Source organism: Pteronotus mesoamericanus, unplaced genomic scaffold (genome assembly GCF_021234165.1).
Source record: "Pteronotus mesoamericanus isolate MK-2021 breed Mesoamerican mustached bat unplaced genomic scaffold, CSHL_Meso_final contig_78, whole genome shotgun sequence".
Taxonomy (NCBI): domain Eukaryota; kingdom Metazoa; phylum Chordata; class Mammalia; order Chiroptera; family Mormoopidae; genus Pteronotus; species Pteronotus mesoamericanus.
In genome coordinates this window covers 25,931,737-25,954,137 of record NW_026555258.1, presented here as the reverse complement: position 1 = coordinate 25,954,137, position 22,401 = coordinate 25,931,737, and the positions used below count along the sequence as shown (strand labels likewise).

The following is a 22,401-nucleotide window of genomic DNA, read 5'->3' as shown; positions in this document are numbered from 1 at the left end:
AGGGACCCAGACATCGTCATATTCAGGTGACAAGAGGCCATGGCTCTCTTGCAGACTGTCCAGTCAGGCTCAGGGCAGAAGCGTATGCCAGGCATGCTCTGTGCTCAAAAGACTCCCAGAGGTAAATGGGAAAGCTGAATCCTAGTCACCGAGTGAGGTCCACACAGCAATGCAGGCTTGGATAATAGAGGTTTTATAAGAGGGATTCATTAGATTTAAGCAGCAGGGACAAAGCTAATGATTGGTCACAAGGGCCGGGTCAGTGTACAGTGGGAGCCCCGAGGGAACCAGGAATGATTGTTGGGTCTAAGAAGCCTCTTAGGAACAATGTGGGGGCTCAGGTATCCTCACAAATCCCTGAGTCCTGTGTATTTTGTGGAGATTTGACTCAATTCCAAATTTCCCTCCATTGAAGTTTTATGCCCTTTGTATAAAGGCCCTTTGTATGCCCTCTGCCTTACTCTGGGCTAGGTCAAGGGCTGGACCATGGATTTAGCTGTGAGACGCCGTGGAGCGCAACAGACTGGAGAATAAAGGAAGTGCCAATGCCACCCTCCTATCATACATGGGCTTCACACTGTCATTCTTTACAAGCTTTGAAAAGCATCTCTAAAACTTAACAAAGTGAAGTCTTTCTCTTGAAAGCCTCAGAAGCGCTGTCGTAAATCCCATGCCGTCTTGTGATGAAATCTGTTTTGCACTCATCTCCAATCCCATTTAATTTGCTCCTATCGCTTAATGTCTTTGTTGCTTAAAAAAAAAAGAAGAAGAAGAAAGAAAAAAAGGATTTCCAGCATCAGGGAAATTAAATGCAAACTGTGATCCTGGTTGGAAGTAATGTGCAGAATAGAAATGATCCAGAACAGTGAGGGGTAGCTCAGTGTCACCACGGAGGTTCCAGCCTGTTTAACGTGTGTTAATGATGAGTTGGATTTGGGGATTATAGATAACTCATTATATATTTTAATACATTTTACTTTACATAAAATGTACCTCACAACTCATTTTTTCTTACCTTTTAATTTCCCCTTTCTACTGAAATCCCCCACCCCCACCTTAACTTCAGATAAGGTTTGGATTACATAGAAATTAAGCTTTATTTTTCCCCTTTCTAGACATCATCTCATTTCAGTCTTACATGCCTAATTCTGAAGACTTATAGAAAGTTTTACACATGGAAGGTTGTGAAACCATGTCAAAGGCATCTTTGATGTGGCCTGAGGATGGATTGTACTGTCACATCCTTGCTTCCAGAGTCCCCTGACACCAGGGAAAAGTACACTGCTCGGGGGCCTAGAATCTCAGTCAGTACTCAGCATTCTGTATCAGACCAATTAAAGGGGAGAAAGAAAAAAAAAATACTCTGCAAGGAATACTGCTCAGCGTCACTAATGGTCCCTGCTTGAGGAATGTTTTCATGCTGGAGTTATTGGGACCAAAGACCCCTGCTCACCAGACAGAAAGTAAAGGTGAGTTAAGACCCCAGCTCACTCACCTCTACCTTCTGTCTGGTGAGCTGGGGTCTTTGCATTTTGGTTGGTAAGAACAGAAAGTAGTAGTGTTAGCCCTGTGTGAGCCCTGACGATTATGCTCCCTACGGAGAGTTGGTAGTTGCTTCCCATGCTTGTCGGTACTGTGCTGGAGGCTCGGGGGCCCCTCTGCAGAGCGGCCCAGCTCTCTGCGCAGGCTCTGGTGCTATGCCTTGTGAACTCCAGTTGCTTCAGCTTCCCCACATTCCCAGCTCTATCTACTCAACTCGGGAGACCACAAGCCACCTTTCTGGGTTCCCCCTGTCTCTGTGTGGCCAGGCAGCAAACTGGGGCCGTCATAGAGCTCATTTCTTTTTGGTTCCCATGTTTTAGGGATCACTGCCCTGCATTGCCTCACATTTAATGCCTGGAATACCATTGTCTCATTTATTTTGTCTGTAGTTTTTAGTTGCATCAGGTGTGAAATCTGGTCACAGTTGTTTCCTCTTGGCTGGAAGCAAAAATCCCTCCAGGTCTATTTTAAAGTTGTTTAAGATAGTTTTCTGCACTGGCTCTTTGAGGTTCCATTTCATAGGATAATAAACACATAAAGAGTAATATGATAGTAAATTTTTATTTTGTGGCAAAATGAAAATTTAAAATTTTTCTCTTGAGATTATTTTTTTTGCTGTGTCATAAATTTTATTTATAATCATTTTAGTTACCCTGGAAAGGATTTTTAAAAATAAGAGAATTTTACCTACAAAGTACTTCCAAGTTAATTAAATTGTTAATGAACACTAAATTTAGTAATGAACGAAGTTGTGAAAATTTGACATTTTCAGGCATATACTTAATATTTATTCATATGGTTTTGCATAGCCTGGGTGCCTTTCTGCTCACTTCTTATATTTTCATGGGCTCTTAAGTAGCTCACGGGCCCTATAAGGGCTGGGCCTATATAGTGCCTCATGGAGAAAACAGCCCTGCTTTCCCTCTGGCGTTCAGAGTGGTGGTAATCACCACTTCCAGGAGCTTTCATATGTCCCCATTCGTGGTCTCTAAGCTTGAGATGCCCTTCACTTCCCCAAATGTCAATAAGCCACCTCAATAATTTTCAGATTTTCCTCTGTTAGGCATCAAGCAAGAAAAGGTTTGCCCCATTTGGCTAAACTGTGACCTTTATACCAGGTGGGGCAAGTTCATCACCAGCTCAAAACTTTTCATGTTCTAGGGGCTCAGCTCTCTGTCCTCCTAAATTAGTGGTTCTCCATCGGGGCCATATCCGCCCCCTGTTGCTCTGCCCCCTTGAAGGAGATAGCTGGCAGTGACTGGGGACAGTATGGTTGCAATGGCTTGAGGCAAGGGGGGTTGCTACTACTGGCATCTTCTGGGTAGATATAACTAAACATTCAACAATATTCAGCATAGCCCTGTAATTGCTGCAGATTCTATGTCACATGTAACGTTAAATTTGATCAGAGAAAGTTTCAATCAACACGTCTGAAGCTGGTATCTCAAAATGAAAAGGAAATGTATTTTAAAGTTTCAGTCTGGAAAAGGCAAGGAAGGACTTAGTTAAAGGAAAAACAAGTTAGAAAACATTAACATTAATTCATGACCTTTAAGAAAAGTACAGTTGGCCATTTTCAGGCGCTCTCCCTACCACAGTCCCTAAGAACTGTTGGGAAGGACGGCAGGGATACAAGACAAACAATGCCTGACGCACGTTAAGTAAGTGTTCCTCTGCATAGAGAATCAGAGGTGCAGTGGAAAATTCTTTTTATCTAGCCTTGGAAGTTTCATAAAAATCTAAGATCTCTACTTTGTTGTTTTGTTTTTTAAAGGAGAGCCAAAATTAACTCAACTCGTAATAGAATGTTTTCAGTTCATAATAGGACTGAAGAAGTTTCTAAAATAATCTGCTGTTGCTCAGATACTCCATTCTTGTAAGTCAAGAGAATGTATTATGTTGTCAATGTTTTGCGTTTGGAACATGCACACACACACATGCACACGCAAGCACAGGAGTGAAGGAACCAATGAGAGGGGCCAGTGATGTATTAATCCAAAGTAGTTAATAGCCGTGTAGCGAAGGGAGGCAGGGCAAGGAGTGGTCACAGCTGGCTGTCAGAGGTTGGTGCCTCAGTACAAATGTCAGCAAGGGCAAAAACAAATAAGTCCTTAAGTTGCAAACTGGGAGGATGGGGCACAGAAAGAGGCGATCCATAGAGAATGGATGCTACCAAATGTTCTGTAGCAGCAACTGTCTCATGGCACGAGGGGAGCCTGCTGGGTTGAGGCACCGTGAAGGACCAGGCACTTAGAATTCTGCTGATTATGGCTACGTGCACAGGGGCTCCCTGCCTGGTCATTTGGTCTCTAAGACCGTTCATGGCTGGTATATATGATTTCTTTTTCCTGGAATGATTATTTGACTCAACTGTGTTGTAGATCACTATTTTGCACTGTTGGTATACAGCCTGCTTATCTACAGGGTAGATGATATTTTTATGTAAATACTTAAGGGACTGCTAAACATATGGTCTTACACCATGCTACGTATTTCTGTTTCAGCCTGGACAGTTTTAGACGGTGCAGCCTTGCTACATGGTGTAAGAAATGGCTGTAGGAAACAACACTCAGCGAAGTTATTCCATCATCCCGTGTTTTATATTTGTTGAGGTATGTGTCTTTTTTTACCTTTATGGATAAATTGGAATAATAGTAGCAATTTTTATGCTGAGAACTTGGATTAAAATTATTTAACCTTGTGATTGATAATTAAATTTTGATAGCACAAATATAATTATTAGTGCAGCATTTAAATTAAATTGTTTAAAAAAATCAATATCATGTTTCAGGAATTCAATAAACCAGACAGTTTACAGATGATGTTAGTTGATGGTCTTTTGCCTTGGAGTTCAAATAAAGAAAACAAAATCTTAGAGCTGACTATCTCCAGTGGGCATTTTTCTTTAGTGGGAGCTTGGATAGTGTGCAGTTTTCTTTGGTCATAAGTGATTTTGTTGAGTTGCTCCAAGTTTGTACCAGCAAACAGTTTCTCCAGCATGTTTTTTTATTAAACTTCTTGTACCCCTTCTCCATTGCACCTCCCTTTCTATGTGTTTGCTAATCAGGAGAAAAAGACATGGAAATTTTAAGAAATTTGGAATCATATGATGCAAACAAAAAGCTATCTTAAGATAAGATGTTCATTTTCCAGAGACAATATTTCTGACTTCTTAACAGTTAGGACATCTAGTGGACTATGTTTTTTGTTTTGCCTTGTTTTGTTTTTTCAATCCTGAAGATCAGGTTTCAAATACAACAATGTAAAGAGATGAAAAGTAAATGTCTCAGTTTCCTTTCTGGGTAACTGCCTGGGTAGTTTCCACATCCCAAGGGCCAGCTGTAGCAGGTTCTTGCATTGTTGGGTCCTTTTAGCTGAGTCTGACAGGAACATGGATTTTGATTTATTTAATGCCCATGAGAAAACAGACCTTTGGGCTGAACCTCAACTTATATTAGCAGAAGTATACTTTCAGTATACATGTTGTTTAAACACATCCTGTGAATCAATACAAGTATTTTTATCTTCTACCTCTTGAAATGACTTCAGCTGTTTATATAGTCAGTTGGATAATTTTGAACATTCTGATTTTTGGCCAACAATATATATGTTTGGCTGATCCTTGAGTTTTACCTTATAGACACTTCTTAGTAGTTTAGATGAACAAATATTGCTTGATGGTTTACTTTCTGGTGATATTTGTGAACCTGTTTGTATTGCAGAATCAGGTGGAAATAGGAAATTAGAGTGGACAGTAATGTAAGTCAAGATATACATAGACTCAAGCTTAGCTAAGCCTTTGAATGGGTAAGCAAAGATGTCATCTCTCACCATAAACACGTATTCTTAATACTCTTCCTTTAACTTACTACACAAGATCAAAATGAACTCCATTCGGACAATAACTATACATCATGTATATTGTGGGTTCTAGTTACTATTGTTCATATGGAAACTATAATGGAGGAAAAGGAGTCCTTTCTCCTGCTGCTCATGCAGGAAAGGGTAGAAGGCTATAGCATTAGTTTTCAATGTTAAAACTTTCTTTTGTTATAAGACAAATTTTTTAAGTGAGCTGGGGGAAATTGGGGCATAAGCCATCCATCATCATCTTTATCCTCCCCAAAGCAATTTTATTTGACATTTTCTTAAGAATAAAACAGGAACCAAGCCTCAAAGTAAGAGGTTTAATTTATTGCTGGCAGCTATATCTTCAATGATTTTTAGCCCGCTAATGTGTGAATGATGAGTTTCACTGGAAGAGCAGGCAACACGAGACATAAATCAGTCTTTCTGTGCCTCTACCTGACACAAACATAAATATAAGTCTAAAAATCTGGGAGAGGAAAGGTAGTTTATTCTTTTTCTTGCTGTATTGTGCTTTATTTTGTATGGAAATTTAAGATGCTTCGGTGACTTCTCCCAGAAACAAGCAGGAGAAAGGAAAAAGGGAAGTAGAATTAAATAGAAATTGAGAATAAGAGGTGAATCTCAAAGTGGCTCATATGATTCTCATGTATTTCATTTATCACTTACTGTTTATCTACATTATCCCAGGTGTTCTGGTACAACTAATGTATCAGAAAATTTGGTCAACAATAACTTGGTTAAAAATCTCAATTTGATCAATGAATAGTTTTTCAGTGTTTTTTTTAAAGATTTTATTTATTTTTAGACAGAGGGAAAGGGAGGGAGAGAGGGAGAGAAACATCAATGTGTGGTTGCCTCTCACTCGCTCCCTACTGGGGACCTGGCCTGCAACCCAGGCATGTGCCTTGACTGGGAATTGAACCAGCAACCCTTTGGCTCACAGGCTGGCGCTCAATCCACCAAGCCACATCAGCCAGAGCTCATTGTTATTTTTTAATTATGAAAGTATGCTAACAGAGAAAGTAATACAACAGACATCTCTGCTCTGACTACCAAGACCAAATCTTAAAGTTTTGCCATATATTCATCAAATTTTTTCCAAGGAAATAAAATATTCTAGCTATGGCTGAAGTCTTACTGTCCTGGACCCAGAAGTAACTATATATGTGAAGTTAGAGGCTTTGTTCCTCTGCATGATTCTCATGTATATTTTCATATTTTTCTATTTGTCTATATATTCATAAATAATATTTAGGGAAATTTTACATAAATGATATCATACTGAACTTTTTTTGCAACTTGACTTTTCATTCAAAATTGTTTCTGAGATTTATACAGATTGTCAATTATTCATTTTAATTGTTGCATTTTTTTCCTATTGAGTGAATATATCAAACTGAGGGACAATTTGGTTAATTCTTTTTTGTTTGTTTTCCTATTTTTTCACTTTTACAAGATTTTTCCCTACAGTTACAACTTTTTTGAAGAAAATATTCTTATTTTTGTCTTCATGTACATAGGTACAAGAGCTTCCCTTGGGCCAACACCTAGCAGTGGAATTGCTGGGGATAATTACACTTTTCAGTTGTTTGTTGCTGCATTATAGGAACAATGTCGATTTTTTAAATCAGTTTTCTTGAAGAAACTTTGTTAAACTATGAATATGTCTGTAATTTCCTTTTTAGACAGTTACATCATTTGCAGGTGATAGCAATTTGTTTCTTCTTTTCTGATTGTTATGACTTTAATTTGTTTTTCTTGTCTTATTGTTTTGGTTATGACCGCTAGTATTATACTGGATAGAAACAGTGGTAGATAACATCCTTTCCGTGTTGCTGACTTTAAGTCTGGACTTCTTATTTTTCTGTTCTTTTCCTGCTAGATTAGATTACTTAATTTGCTTTAATTCCTAATTCCCCTTTATTTTGTAAATTTTAGATTATATTTCTATTCTTTCAAAGCTTACTATTAAATTTTAACCTCAATTTTTTAAGTTTATATATGTAATCATTAGCTCTATGCTTCTCAAACAATTGTTGATGTTCTTAGGTCACTTTGACATCTTGGGTGTCAATCTTGATTTTTATATATTACTTAAATTTTTCACTTAATTTTTTTTCAGTCAGGGCGTTTTTAAATTTATCACATATTCATCAGTGTCTTTATTTACCTTTTATTCTTCTCCTTCCTTCAGGGTTTAATTTTCTTATAATATTTATCTTTTAGTATTTCTTTCAGCAAGGGTTTAGTGAATTATAAACATTCTTAATAGTTATCTGAAGTTGTCTTTATATTAATAGCTTGGCACTTAATTCTAGGTTGAAGAGTTTATTTTCCGCCCTCAGAATTTTCACAAGTTATGCCTTTCCCCTCTCAACTCCTCCATACTTTACTGTCGCTGTGAAACCCTTCTCTCCAATTACTGTAAGATACTTTTTGTTTCCAATTCCTTTTAAATTTCTCTCTCTCTCTGGTGTCCTGCAGTTTCGGTATAACATGTCTAAATCTGAATTTATACTTGTTAGGACTTGCTATTCATCTTGAATATGAAAAGCCATGTTTATACCAATTCTATAAAACTCTCAGTGATCTCCTCTTCAAATATTCTTTCTCCTTAATTCTTTTTATTGTATTTTTCTGCAACATCTATTTGTTATGTTGTATCTTCTCATTCTTTCTATATTCAGTGTCTTTTAACGTGTCTTGTTTTTTTTTTTAATTTCTAGAAGTTCTATGTACTTTAAAAAAAATCTGCCTGTTTTTATGCTTATGGTTTTTCTTTTTACGTTCTTTCAGAGTAGTCTGTTATCTAAAATTATTAGTGTTCTAATACTCCTGAATGTTGTGTTTGCTGTCTCTAGCTCATGGTGGATTATTACCTTGCTTAGTTTTATAATTTGTTTTTAGCTCATTTTTAGCAGAACTTGCTTCTTCTGTAGGATTCATGTGGGTCTTAGGTTCTAAGAGTATACCTTTGAAGGAATTTTGCTTGCATGTTTCTCTTGGACTCAGGCTTCTAAATCCAGAACCCAAAATTACATGTACCCAAAGTATAATTAGTCAAAGTTCACTTTCCTTGTAGTCTTCCTATGCCTGCAGGTGAATATATATAGAACACATTTTCCCTGAAATGAAAAGCAAACTTTCAGGAATTTTGGCCTTTACACAGGAGTCTCAGTTCCAATTCAAGTCTTCATGACCTCTTTCCATGGACACTAAAGCCCAAATCTTGTTCCTGGAATTAACATGTACCTCTTTCTCTATTCCCATCTAGGTCCACTGTATCATCAGTTTATTTAGTTACTACTCTTATTTTTGTAACATTTTTGATTCAGCTCACCTGCAAATTAAATAAAAAGAATAGAATGAAAGAATGCTAACCATTGTTTGTAGGTGTTGCAGCGGAATGTTTTCATGACACTTTTTTCCATGAATGCATTCATTCATTCAACACATTTATTTACTACCTATCTTCCCCCTGAAGCATTATGTATTTTGTCCCTCTTGCAAACTTTACATACCAAATAGTCTTCTGTAGCTTGAATCTCACCAAGTTTTTTATATAACCAGGGTTGTTGGGCCATGCTTGCAATGTATGTGGGAGGAGAGTGGGAATAATAGATACCCAGGACCCACAAGGGAGCACTGATATGCATTTTCTTGGTGATTTTAACTATATGGGCACAGAATTTTGAATGTTTATTTGTGGCACTTGGTGAGAAGAATAGATGCCAATTAGCCTTCTCAATTCAAAGTTGCTGACAAAGTAGGATCCTGTTTGGGACCTACCGCAAAGTCTGAAACGGCGCTGGAGAGAAGTTGTCTGAGAAAGAAGTTTGCAGCCTAAAAGATCTCATGGTGATGGTAAGTCAGGAGAGCACTGCTTTGGATAATCCTTGAATGTTACAAACCAAAATGAGAAGTTAAGATGTCACTGAAGAGAGTGCAAAATCTGTAGATTTCAAAGAGAACCTATAGAAGATAATGGGCTGAAGGAGGAGAAAAACAGCAGAGGACAACAGACTAGATTAGAAGTATGGTCTATCATGGGCAATGCAGGTGGTTCCAGAAACAAAGCCCTACAATGGTAGATAGCATTCAGGAAAACATCTCTTTTGTTCATCTCCCAATGTCAGCTAATCATTAAACATGCCTTGTCATGCTAGCCAGTGCCTCTTAAACAGAAAGCCATTAACAAGAGAATAAAGATTGTTAAGGACCAGGATATGAAATTTCTATCACTAGAGAGAGGGAAATCCAGAATCACAAAACTCCAAGAAGGCCCACAGCAATATTTCTGCCCAACAGCTTAAGCTCTTCACTGATAGGATTCTACCAGAGCAAGTGAAAAGCAGCAAATGCTGATGTAGACAAAAGCTAGAGAAGTCAGAAGGAGTAGGAAAAGAAGTGGGAAATTAACAACTTTTAAATGAGGACATCTACATTCTCATTTCTGTTCCTTGAACTCAATAATATTAGCTTTTGACAAGAATAATGGGACCTATAACAAAATAGCTAAAAATAAAAAATAGTGATCTAAATCATCACATGCTCTCTCTATGGCATTTTTTCATCCATGGTACTTCTTTCTCTTTCCTTCCCTCCTTCCACCTTCCCTACCTCCCTCGCTATGTTTGTCTCAAATGTATTTCCAATCCCCACTCCCTGATTCCCTCCTTTCCTCTCTGTCATTTCAGCAACCCCTCTCCTACTTGAGGACCTACAGAAGGAGCATTTCCCTGGGGGAAAACACACTCAATTTGATGGTTGAAGTATCATTTTTCCCCTAAAAATAAGAATATGAGCTGTTTCAAGTCTTTTAGGCCTCCACAATCAGTAGCAGATAAGGTTTTTTCCAAAAGCTTAGGGCTGAGATATCCATTTGACAAATCTTCCCAGATACCAATAGATTCCTCTCAACAATTCCACTGCATTTCCTGTAAATTCGTGAATAACTCAGTCAAGCCTCCTTCAAATATATCTATGCTAACAGCAAAACTCTAAATGGAGCTTGGCTTCCTTGGAAGGCAATACTGAGTACCAGGAGTTTGGACATAATGAATGCAATTGTTTCCTGATGCGTACAGATGTGGCAGTTTTATCATTTTGACGGTTGCTTGTACCTGTGATTTTTATTGCCTGTTTTTGACAACTCATTTTTCTCTGCTCGAACCTACCAGGTGATTGCTATAAATCCCAGCCTGAAGATAAATAATCTCATGAAGTTCTGCAAGATTCTGATAGTTCTGAGTGTTTTCCTCTGGGGCCATAAGTTAAGGAATTCCACATCATCACTTTTAGAAACTGAGTACCACCTCAATGCTTCTCTCATTTTGTGTGCCTCGGGTTATAAAAAAGAATGAGTCCTGGTCTTGCTTTCTGATCTTTACTTACAGGTGCTTAGATTTAGCAGTTCTGAATGCCTTGTTCCTGAGATTTAGGTTGTTACTGTCTTAGATTTTTATGTTTAAGTCACATTGAGAATTCTTTTCTCCTTTAATTTTATGTAAAACTCAGCTGGTTTTTGCCTAGGAGAATGTATCAAAATCTTATCCTCATGTATAATTGTGTAGAATGAGAAAACACCCTGATGTCAAAAGTACTGGGTCACCATCTCTTGCTGCTACGCAGTAACTTCTCTGGATCTCTGTTGCTTCATCTGTGAAATGGAAATAAAAACAATCTCCTTGTGGGCACTTTTGAGAAATAAATGAGGTAGTGAACCTGAAATCCTTGCTAATAATAAAATTAATATGTCTAATAAATATTAACAAAAAAGAATTTAAAATAACAGCTCTCACCCAACAGAAAACAGGTAAGAACAAAAACAACAAATGAAACAAACCACATGCGCGCACACATACACAAACACCAAAATCCTGACACTTAGAGAAAACCAATGACAATTTAATCCCCAGATATACAACATTGCTAGGTTTAAGGGAACAATATTTTTAGAATACATATCGAGGTGCTATTGGATAAGATTTCAAATGAATGAAAAATTTGTGGGTCTTCTAAATTGCAACGACAAATGCAAATTGTACTTTCCCATTTTTTAATTATTTAATCATTATTTTTGACTAGTGTTTGTCATACTAGAGCAAAAGGACAATACCAGTATTTAGGTATCTATTTTTCATAGTATCAGAATACCAGTGTTGATTTTTAAATGAGATATGGTTGCCATGACCCTGTGTCCTTATCCTCAGATGCTCTCCCAGCTGAGTGAAGGCTCCTCTGTTCCTCAGCATGGAGCCTCTCCAAGTTGAATGTTTTGGGATCAACATCCAAGTTAAACTATATTTTCATGGGAGGAAGAGAAGTTAGGACTAAGAGAATGGATCTGGCCCTGGAGACCAAAGGATCAGGAAAGGAGGAATTGCAGCTCTGGAGGAAATCAGGTGGTTGGACTCCACAGGAAGGACTGGGAATTGGGCCCGGGGACCTTCCAGTCCCTTGTTTTTATAATTCTACCACACACTCTTCTTGTTTTCCAAAAATGATCATGTTCTTAACTATAAAATGTCAGGGAAAAATTCTGAACAGGCAAGGATGAGGTCAGAAAGAGAGCACCATTGCTCCTGTCAACGTTGCCATGAAATACATAACTCTTTGCACACATCTCAAGATGCAAGTTATTCAGATTTCAGATTTTTTAAATCCAAAAATAATGACTTGCACCATTAAATATACCGTATTTGACATTTGCATAGGATTCTGCTATGTAATTAGAGTACTGAAAAAACATCAATAGATAATATTGACCCTGGGAAATAGGAATTTACCTTCATTCTTAAATTTAAGGTGAAGAAACTGAGGTACAAAGAAGTTGTACTTACTCAAGACCACAAAGCCAGTAAATGGTAAAGTTGGGATTGTAATTTAACAAATTCCATGGCACCTGTGTAAGCCTAATGATTGATCTCACAGGCACATTGAAGAAGTGTACTTCCTCCAGTGGAGAGCTGACACAGAGTAAGGAAGTCCTTTTTGATCAGTGAAGAGGTCAAAATTTAATATATAGATAGGTTGAAACATGACTTTCCCTTTCTACAGTCTGCCACTATTTGAGACTTAGGGGTTTTTTATTGTTATTCTAGTACAGTTGCCCCAATTTTCCCCCCTTTGCCCTCCTCTGCCCAGGCCACACCCCCCACCCCAGCCCCACAGTCAATCCCCACACCGTTGTCCTTGTCCATGGGTCATTCATACATGTAATCCAGGTAAATCTCAACTAACTGGAACTTTTTGGAAAATAGGGCACTTTGTTTAATGGAGATGTAACTTAGTTAATAATAATAATCAGAAAACCCCTTTGACTTCAGTAATTATTAAATAATATTCTTTTGAAAACATTTCAAATATCTCAAGTATACTCTGTATGACAGAAAATAATACAATCACTCAAATACTTACAACCTAGCTACATAAAATCCTTAAATTCTGACTTTATTTGGTTCAGGTTTAAAATAAACAGTAATAAAACATAACTGATATAGTTGAGGCTCCCATGTTCCCTCCCTTCCAGGATCCCATCTTCCCCTCTGCCTGTCCAGACGGAAACCCTAAGCTGAATTCAGTACCCATACTCTTCTAAGATTGGAACACTTCTCTAATATGGGTTAGTTCAGTTTGTGCCTTCATAAGTTCAAACTGCTGAGTGGTTCAATTTCTTTTTTTAATATTAAGGTATTTGAACATGGGTTGTGCTTACATGGTACTAAAGCTGTAGATCGTATAGGAGTTTGGACTAAATGCATATATTGACCAAGGCTATATCTGGTAAATTGGTATTTTAAAATAATCCCAGCTAAGATGGACTCTGACAGTCAGCGTGGGAGAGGTTTTGCCACAGTAACAGACAGTACCTAAATCTCGATGGCTTACCACAACACAGGCTGATTTCTGACACTGCGAGTCCTGTGCAGGTCGATGGGAGGTCTCTGCCCATCACAGTCACTCAAGGGACCCATCTTGTTGGAGGCTCCCTCTCAACATGTTTCCATCTCTACTTTGGTAAAGAGAAGCAAATGTGGAAACTCAGAAAACAGTCTTTTAGAGCTTCATCTTTCATTGGTACAGGTCCCTCCCACACATTTCATTAGGAAAATAACCAAAATATGGCCATGTCCAACTTCTAAGGGAGTAGAAGATTACACTTTACAAAGTATCTAAGGGATATTGCCTTCTTGATTTTTCTATTCCCATTAAAAATTAAGTCCTAAACCATCCAGATAATAACAGGTTTTACTTGGTCATGTTCTAATTTATAGTGATATTTGAATACCATTTTTTATTTGTTGAATGGTTTGTGTCTTGAATGGCGCTCATAGGAAGGGTTTCCTGTCACTGGAGGGTTCAAGCAGAGATCAGTTTACCAAGTGGTAGGAAGCTGAAAGGAGGCCTGAGCACTGTATGAATGACTAGACTTGGAGACCATGAACACTCCCTTCCGACTCTGATACCTGTTTAGTGGGACCATCCAAAGATGAAAGCCTCAGCAAGAACTATCTACACCCGAGTGGCATGTCCCAGATTCTACCCTGGAATGCTGTCCCCAATCCTCCGTCTACTCAGTAGTTTTCCAGACCACTTTGTTCCCATGCTATATACCCTATAGTAAGGTTTTCCCTATCAGTTTCCCTGAGAATTAATTTGTCACCTTAAACCAAGCATTCTTCATAATGTTGAGTGGATACAACAATACTGATCGTCATAGAGTTTTACATACTTCCTCTATGGGACATGAGTCCAGACAACCCTACCAAAATAATGACAGATTCTGCCTGCACTGAACATGTTACATTTTTTCAAGAGCTATAAAAGACAACATCTTATCCTGCTGTGGTTTATTATTTTGCATAGGCTACAGGTGAATTTATTCTTTCTGATGAATTTTTCTTGCATAAAATTTATCCTTTAAATATAATATGAACCAGCCTAAGCAGTCATTGCTATGGGAAGCCGGCCAAGCTCTTTATTTTTCTTGAATCTTAATTCCAAGAATACATAAAACCTAATATCTAAGTCAAAGCAAAGTTATGACTATTTATTCTAAAAAAACCCCCAAAACATTCTAATATATCTCACAGCACATAAAAATATAATTTATAGGAATGCTCACTTATAAAAGAAGAAGTATAAAAAGAGCATTCTGTAGGGAGAACAGCTTGGAACTGTGTACCAAAACCTTCAAGATTTTGTATCCTCCTTCGGACCCCAAAGTACAGTCTTACTCTACAGAAATAATCATGGATATGACAGGCTTTGCTGCAAGGTAATTTATCATAAAATCATTAATGATGATACAAAGCCCCTAATGTTAAATTACGGGGAGTTTAAAAACTATTTTTCATTCAAAAAGTAGAACATTATGCATCTGTAAAAATGATACTATAGAAAAATATTTAATTCCATGAAGAAATTTCATGAATTCAAATGAGAAAGTTAAGGGGAGAGAGAATGGGTTCAGAACAGTATATGACCTGAGCTTCCCCAGGCTTCACCAGACTGTGAATATAGCCAGCAGTGACATCAGTAAGAACCAAAATTTCACTGGCTATTGCTCACAGAAGATTCCAGCAGCCCTGCAGTCTTCCCCATTTAAGCCTCGATTGTCACAGTGCTCAGGAAGCTGTCTCTTGGCTCTTGTTACCCAGAGAATTAGAGAATTTTCTTCATTATCTCCAGCCATGCACATGCATTTCCTCAAGCAAAGGCACCACACAAAAGTGCCTCACTCTTGCATTGTTCACACGGGGAATGTGCACATCTGAGCCCCTGGTACTTCCTCTGCACAGAGGGTGAGAGGAAGCCCTACTCCTGAACTCCACGTCTCATTTTGTCACCTGAGCAACAGTGGGGTGCTGCTGTGTCTTGTCTTTCTCTGCAGCCCCTCTGTTCACAGTAGAACTTACACATGAATCCATGTGGAAGGACCAGTCCCTAAGGTACACATACTTTGTCTCTCCTACCTGCATTTTTTTCCTTCTGCTTTCTCCATGCAGATTAAGTCATGGAAAATATTTTTGCGGACTTTCAGATTCACTGACTGGTCAGACATGTTGGGTGTGTTTGGGTCATGGCTGTAGATATTGCAGCCTCCACCCAGACAACCTTTTCATTCAAATTCTTCAGCACAAACATCAAATTGGATGCCTTTTTGGAAATATGCATATGTGCTGATGAAACCATATGCCTAGAAAGAAAAGGTAGGCACAAAAAATCAGTATTTATCTCTGGGTGTTGGGATTAAATGTATATGGTTTGCATGGAACTTGATTAATTTTTTCCATCAGAAAAAAATTAAATAACTTCTTTTTAAGATTGCACTAAGTAATTGATGTATAGTATGAAAAACAGAATTCTTTATGCAAAGGTAGAAACACTGCTTACTTCTTCCTTAATTTGAAAACTCATTATATTCACAAAAAAAAATCCTAAGTCTCACTTTATTCTCAGAGTAGAATTAATTAAAACAATAGTGAAGCTTATTCTTTATAATTGATTATTTTTACCACACACACTATGTAGTCATCACCAACACCAAGCCTTAGGGGGCATTACTATAAATAGTTATAATCATGCTTTAATTGTCAGTCTTGTTTAGAAAAATATATTTGGGAAAATGTATTTAAGTTCTATGAATTCCTTTTCTCTGGTTATAAGTTGATATATTAAATTGTTCATTATAGCCCTGGCTGGGTGGCTCAGTTGATTGGAACGTTGTCCCCATACACCAGAAATGTTGCAGGTTAGTTTCTCAGTGAAGGCACATACCTAGGTTGCAGGTTCAATCCCCGGTCAGGATGTGTATGAGAGGCAACCAATTGATGTTTCTCTCTCGCATCAATGTTTCTCTCTCTTTTTCTCCCTTCCTCTCTCTCTAAAATCAATAAATATATTCTTGTGTGAAGATTTTTAAAAATTGTTAGTTACATAAAAGAATGATCTTATTTTCAGTTTTAAAACTGTCTTTTCTATACATATTTGTGCAACTGCCTTTTTCTACTCAGCTGGCAGCACTGGCTTTAGTACCCACTTTTGGTTCTTGGTCTCCTTGGTACATGTCATATAAGCAAAGCATCTATGCCCCATTCCTACTCCCATACAATTATCATCACCAAAAACATCTCTCCCCACAGTTAATGATAAAAGCATAGACTCTTAGTGCTAAACAGGACCTTAGATGACTTATGCAAATGCCTTTCTTTCAGATAACTGAGAATCAGAGTGGTTAAGTGACCTGTCTAAGATCACACAGCTGGTTATTAACTGTGCTGACAACGAGACACGTAACTCTTAACCCTGTAGTAATCAATAGCAAATTAAAATATTCATAGCCAAATAACTTCAAAAGCAGAAGAATAAAAATTACTTCAAAATGTTTGCAGCCAGAATAATTACATAACGTGCAATATAGAATATCTTCATATATTTAACATGATACGAAGAGGAGTCTTCAAGAGTCGGAGAGCCCAGGGCTCCCAAAGATCCTGTCACAGCGCTGACTCACCTTTCCAAAGGCTCAGGGAAGCCTCGCAGAGGAAGTTGCATTAAGACAATACCTGAAGATTTGTGAGATGCTGCTCAAGTGAAGGAGAGGCCCCTGGGAGGACTGTGCCAGGAGCCAGGGACAGCTTGGCATGGGCCAAGACCTAAGAAGCTCCTGAGAACTCGAATTGCTGTAAGAGTTTTATTTTAACAAGGCTGGAGCTTAGAGGATAAGACAGGGAATAGTGACAGCGAAGACTGGTGAGGCAGACAGAGGCCACGTCATGAAGGACCTGGCAGGCCGTATCAAGCAATTCATCCTAAGGGCTTTGGGGCACCAGAACACTCCTGGGTATTTTAAGTTTGTACCTTCTTGCTGATAAGAAACAGCAAGAAGAAGTGGTGATGAGGACCTGGAGCCAAAGGGAAAAGACATGAGCTCAGGTTTTCACTATTTATTATAGACACCATCTCTCCCTGGACTGAAGAACATCCTCCTCAGCAGGAACAAGTGCACTGCCCTAGGGCCCCCCCTTGCGCGCTTTCCCTAATATGTGGTAGACAGACCAGAGGATGTGAAAGGAACTCTACGTTATCAAAAAACTAGTGAGCATAGCAAATGGCCTTTAGAACTACCATTTCATCCTTTCTCATAGCTCTGAAAACTTTGAAAAAGACAATCTCAAAAGTCATGTTAGATTTGATGCTGCACAAAGCTGCACTGGTTTACATGTTGGCTGCCTGGAGCAGAGACTTGTGTATAGTTTTCCCCTAAGATTCCTGACCAGTGTATATATAGTTACAATGACTTCTTTTTCTGCCCCTGTATCAACTCTTCTCTCCAGTTTTCCCCTTAAGTTTACATTTAATCATCACACCACGTGTTGGGAAAGTATGGTCACTCTAGCATAAGGATATCTGATCATTTTATCCCTGACTCATGATCAGCTGGATGTGCATTTACTTAAAGTGATTTTCCAGAATTAGACCTGCAATGTGCTAACCCACCCACACACTTGCATTATGTTCTCTTTATGAACAACAGCTTATATTTGAAAAAATAGCACATAGAAAAAGTAAGGTCCATCTATGGCCAAGTTAGAAGTTTTCTGTGAGATACTATTGAACCCACATGGGAATGAACTCACGGTCTGTGGTTGCCCTAGCACAGAAATTTCACACTGTGGCCTGGGGACCACCTGCTTTGGAACAAATAGGGTATTTGTTAAAAGTTTGATTCTTGAATCCAACCAATGATCTTAATCAGAATGGTGGGGGAGAGGGGAGGGGGCGGGACGCTAAACATATGCATATTCCAAAGTTTTTCAGGTCATCCTTATGTTCGGTAAAGTTTGAACACTAAGTCAATCAATATAGCAGCTCATTGTGGAAAGGTTCACCAATAAACCCAGTTTAGCAGATGCTGGCAGTGCCCTGCCCATTTTCCCTTGATTCATTCCAAGGGCACTTACGAAAAGCCCTGAATACGCAAACAGGTTTCTCTGTCCCTAGAGAAGCGTCCTAGGCCTAACATGTGGACTAGGCCATGATGGCGGGTGCCGTTACCCTCAGCCAAAGAAGGGGTGATGGTGCAGAAATCATCCAGCTTCCTCACTCCTCAGTGGATATTGTTTCTGAGAGGCCCCCAGCAAGGTAGAATGCCAGCTGCCCATAGTGATAACCTTGTCATTATTGCACCTGTATTGGCTTTCCTACCTTCCCCAGCCCCTCACACCCTTCCTGGGACAAGAAAACTATGTGCACCCACATCATTGGCTCAAGGTCCACTTTGGAGGCAAACCCAAAATAAGACAGACGGTATCTATGGAGTAGAACAACTTTATTCCAAGTGCATTAGGGGATAAGATTTAAAGAATAAAGGGCTAAATCTTTTTAAAAAGAAATTTGATGAAGGAAATGTTATTAAATCTGCTTGATTAAAATTGATTTAGTTTGGGTAATTTTATTTTTCATGTTGTCTGCTATCATTTCTGCGTGAGTCTTCTATGAAATCTTATGTGTTTAACATCCTTTCCAAAATATCCTAATCAGTTTATATAAAATCCTGAAATGTTTCCTTGAGAAAATCTTCTGTGTCTCTGGAGATAAATTTTAATTTTGGATATACTACCTGGAAATTAGATAACTTGGGAATTCATTTCCTTTTTACAGGAGACAAAAGAATGCTTAGCCAAAAAAAAAGAAGGAGTTTTAAATACTTGTTTTCCCTAAAACTATATGTTATCTGACCAAGTAAGAATTTCAATTCTATGTTACTAAAATATAAGTTTCTCTCAGCTGATAATTATTCAAATTCATCTTTGGCGTCTCTCCTGAGACAAGACTCTTTGAAGCTGCCCTATTGATATTCTTTCTTGTCAGCCCTGAAGGAAAACAGCATGGTGTTTGGGGGACATTTTGGATTTGAGGGTCTGACAAAATAACTATGACCTTCAGCAAATTACTAAGCATCTCCACGTTTCAGTTTTCTCATTTATAAAAGAATAATAATAATACCTGCTTTATTTGAGGATAGAGTTTTTGAGATCCCAACATATTACAGGTAGATGCTTTCTAATCATTAGCTCACAAGACAAACCCGCTAGAACCACACACTGAAAAATCCAGCATTTTACCAGCTGAAGGATGCCCTCAGGGTTGCTTAGCAGATATGTTTATTCAACTTGCTCTGTTTTGTCATTTTCATTCAGTAATCTGTCTTGGGCTAAAAGAGAGTTATTTATAGGATTCTTTGTAGCGGATGCCTGTGACTTGCAAATGTTTGGGTAACTTTGGTATCATGACCTCTAGCTCAAGTGAAAACTCAAATTGCTGATTTGTCAACCTAATTGCACAAAACTGCACTGTTTAATTTGTTTGCTCTCCATAGAAATTAGACTATTTTGACAGAATTGAAAGATAAGACATATAGTTGTCACACTCTTCAAACACAAGATGCAAAATAACCAACTAAACTTACCCAGTTAGGGAGGTTTTGTGTCATTCTTGTCACTGAAAAACAATCTTGGGTTGTATGAAATGAAATTTTTTCAATTTGGATTGATCATTCAAGCTTGCATTGTATTCTATAAGCAGTGACAGATTCTCTGACATATATTTCCAGGTGAAATCAGGACCTTGGTTGTTTATCTGATGTGTGCAATATTACTACTTTGACTATTTGACTCCTTCCTGCTTGAGAGAATTTCATGCTGGGCTCTTAATGGCAAATTCCACTTTTCATTAGGAGGCTCCTTCATGGATGAATATATTTTTCCACGAAGCAGTCTTTGTATCTGTAATCTCCTCCCAGAGTATTTCATCTTCTCCCTAAGTATTTTGCCTTATCCTTCCCCAGCCTCAGCCTTTCAAAGCCTGGGATGATATTTTTTCTTTTTTTTTAAATTTTCATTTTATTTATTTAATTTTATTAAATGTATGGGGGTGATGCTGCTTAATAAAATTAGATAGGTTTCAAGTGCATAATTCTATACCACCACATCGGTGTATTGCATTATATGTTCACCACTCAAAGTCAGGTCTTCTTCCGACACCATATATTTGGCCCCCTTTACCCTTTTCCTACCTGCCTGCTCCCCTGCCTTTCTCTCAGTAGTCGTTATACTGTTGTCTGTGTCTATGATTTTTGTGTGTTTTGTTTGTTCATTTGTTGCTTTCAGTTTTATATCCCATATGTTAGTGAAATCATATGGTTCTTGGCTTCCTGCCCAACTTATTTTGCTTATCATGATATTCTCAAGACCCATCCATGTTGTCACAAACGGCAGAATTTCATCGTTTCATATGGCTGAGTGGTATTCCACTGCACATATGCACCACATCTCCCTTATTCAGTTATCTGTCGGAGGACACTTCGGTTGTTTCTCTGTCTTGGCATAAAGATTTATGTACTCCTGCGTTCATTGCAGCATTATTCACGGTGGCCAAGACAATATCTTCTTCATCTTCATATCTCTTGATACCTATTATTAAAAAGCGATTTGTACAGAGCATATGCTTGTTTTCTATTGGATTCCTCCAGAAACAGATCCTGAAACAAATATTTGAGTTCAAGTAATTGACCTGGATGGTAATCCTAGAAATTACCTGTGGAGAGCAGGGAAATGGAGACAAATGGAGCAAATACAGAAGGCATGAAAGAGCAGGTTCCCGTGTGGAGATCCGGGGTTCAGTGCGTGCTGGAGGCTGTGGAAGGCCACCTAGCTTCTGTCTCAGTGTAGTCCCGGCTGAGGGGTGGGGAAGCTGGAGTGTTAATCATGCGGTAGCTGTGCCATTGTTTGAGGTTTACTCCAAGGGGCACCAATTCCCGGGCGCTGTGGCCAGCCCTGCATGCAGCCAGCACATGCCTGCCCCCCAGGAAGCTCGCAGGCAGAGCAGGGGAAACTGGTGGCGGGGAAATGGAGACAATTGTACTTGAAGAATAAAAAAAATATATTAAAAAAGAAAGCTTGCAGGCAGAGAGGTGCTTTGTAAGAAAATAGCGAACACCAAGGGGCTCCCTGCTCTTAATGCTCAATAAACTCCTGTTGCACAAAACTGAACGGAATTTGCCAAGAGCTATAAGAAATGTCAAATCATGGTAAGGACTGAAATCATTGATTTTTGCTCACCTCCTGCAGGTACATTCTTGCCACAGTATCAACTTTGTCAGGACTGAGTGACTCGAGAGCAGTGCCATCCCTGGAAGCAGCAGCAGGGCACCTTTTCTCCTAACGCCTTGACACTTTCAGTGTGTTTTCCATACCCCCAGCTGTTCAGATGGAGCAATGAAAGTACTTTTTATGCTTTTAAAAAAATCCTCACTCGAGGATATGTTGATTGGTTATGTGCCCCCACCAGGGATCAAACGCACAACCTAGGTATGTGCCCTGGCTGGGAATCAAACCTGCAAACTATCGGTGTAGGGGATGGTGCCCCAACCAACTGACCCACCCAGCCAGGGCCTTTTTATGCCTTTTTTAAACCAGGCTATGGGGGATCTCAGTAGAGACTTTATGGTTCTTTGGAAACAGCAGTAGGGCAGGAGCTAGGGAATACAGGCCTCCAGTCTGCCTTGTGTGACCTTGCAGCCATGTGGTCTGCAGAAAACACTTTGAACCTTCTAGGCCTCATTTTGCCGATCTGTAAAATGTACAGATTAGATACAGAGGTCTTTTCCAGCTTCAAGTAGAATTGCCCTATGAAATAAAGCAATGGGACTTGTATCTGCTATGTGGAGCAAATAGGGATCAGGAGAAAAAAATACAGGCTTACACATATGTGCACATATACATATTTATTTCTATAAGATGTTTATGTGTCTACTTACTGTCTTTTTTATGCTCCCAAAATGAGCAAACAGATTTTTATGGCATTCAGAATATGTCCTTTTCAAATGATTTTTTTCCTTAAAAACAAATGATTTCCTCTCCCATTACAAATAAGATTATTATTTTTTCCATGTAGGATCAGAACAGGGAACTTGAGAAAAAG

The 22,401-nt window shown here is 38.6% G+C and overlaps 1 protein-coding gene across 1 annotated transcript in view; it reads left to right on the top strand.

The window, feature by feature from the left end:
- Positions 1–4,091: 4,091 nt before the first annotated feature.
- PLPPR1 (phospholipid phosphatase related 1) overlaps positions 4,092–22,401 on the top strand; it is a 115,836-nt gene continuing 97,526 nt past the window's right edge. The window contains exon 1 of the mRNA XM_054584946.1: positions 4,092–4,154. Within this exon, the coding sequence (XP_054440921.1) occupies positions 4,092–4,154 (63 nt within the window). The remainder of the gene's footprint in view (positions 4,155–22,401) is intronic.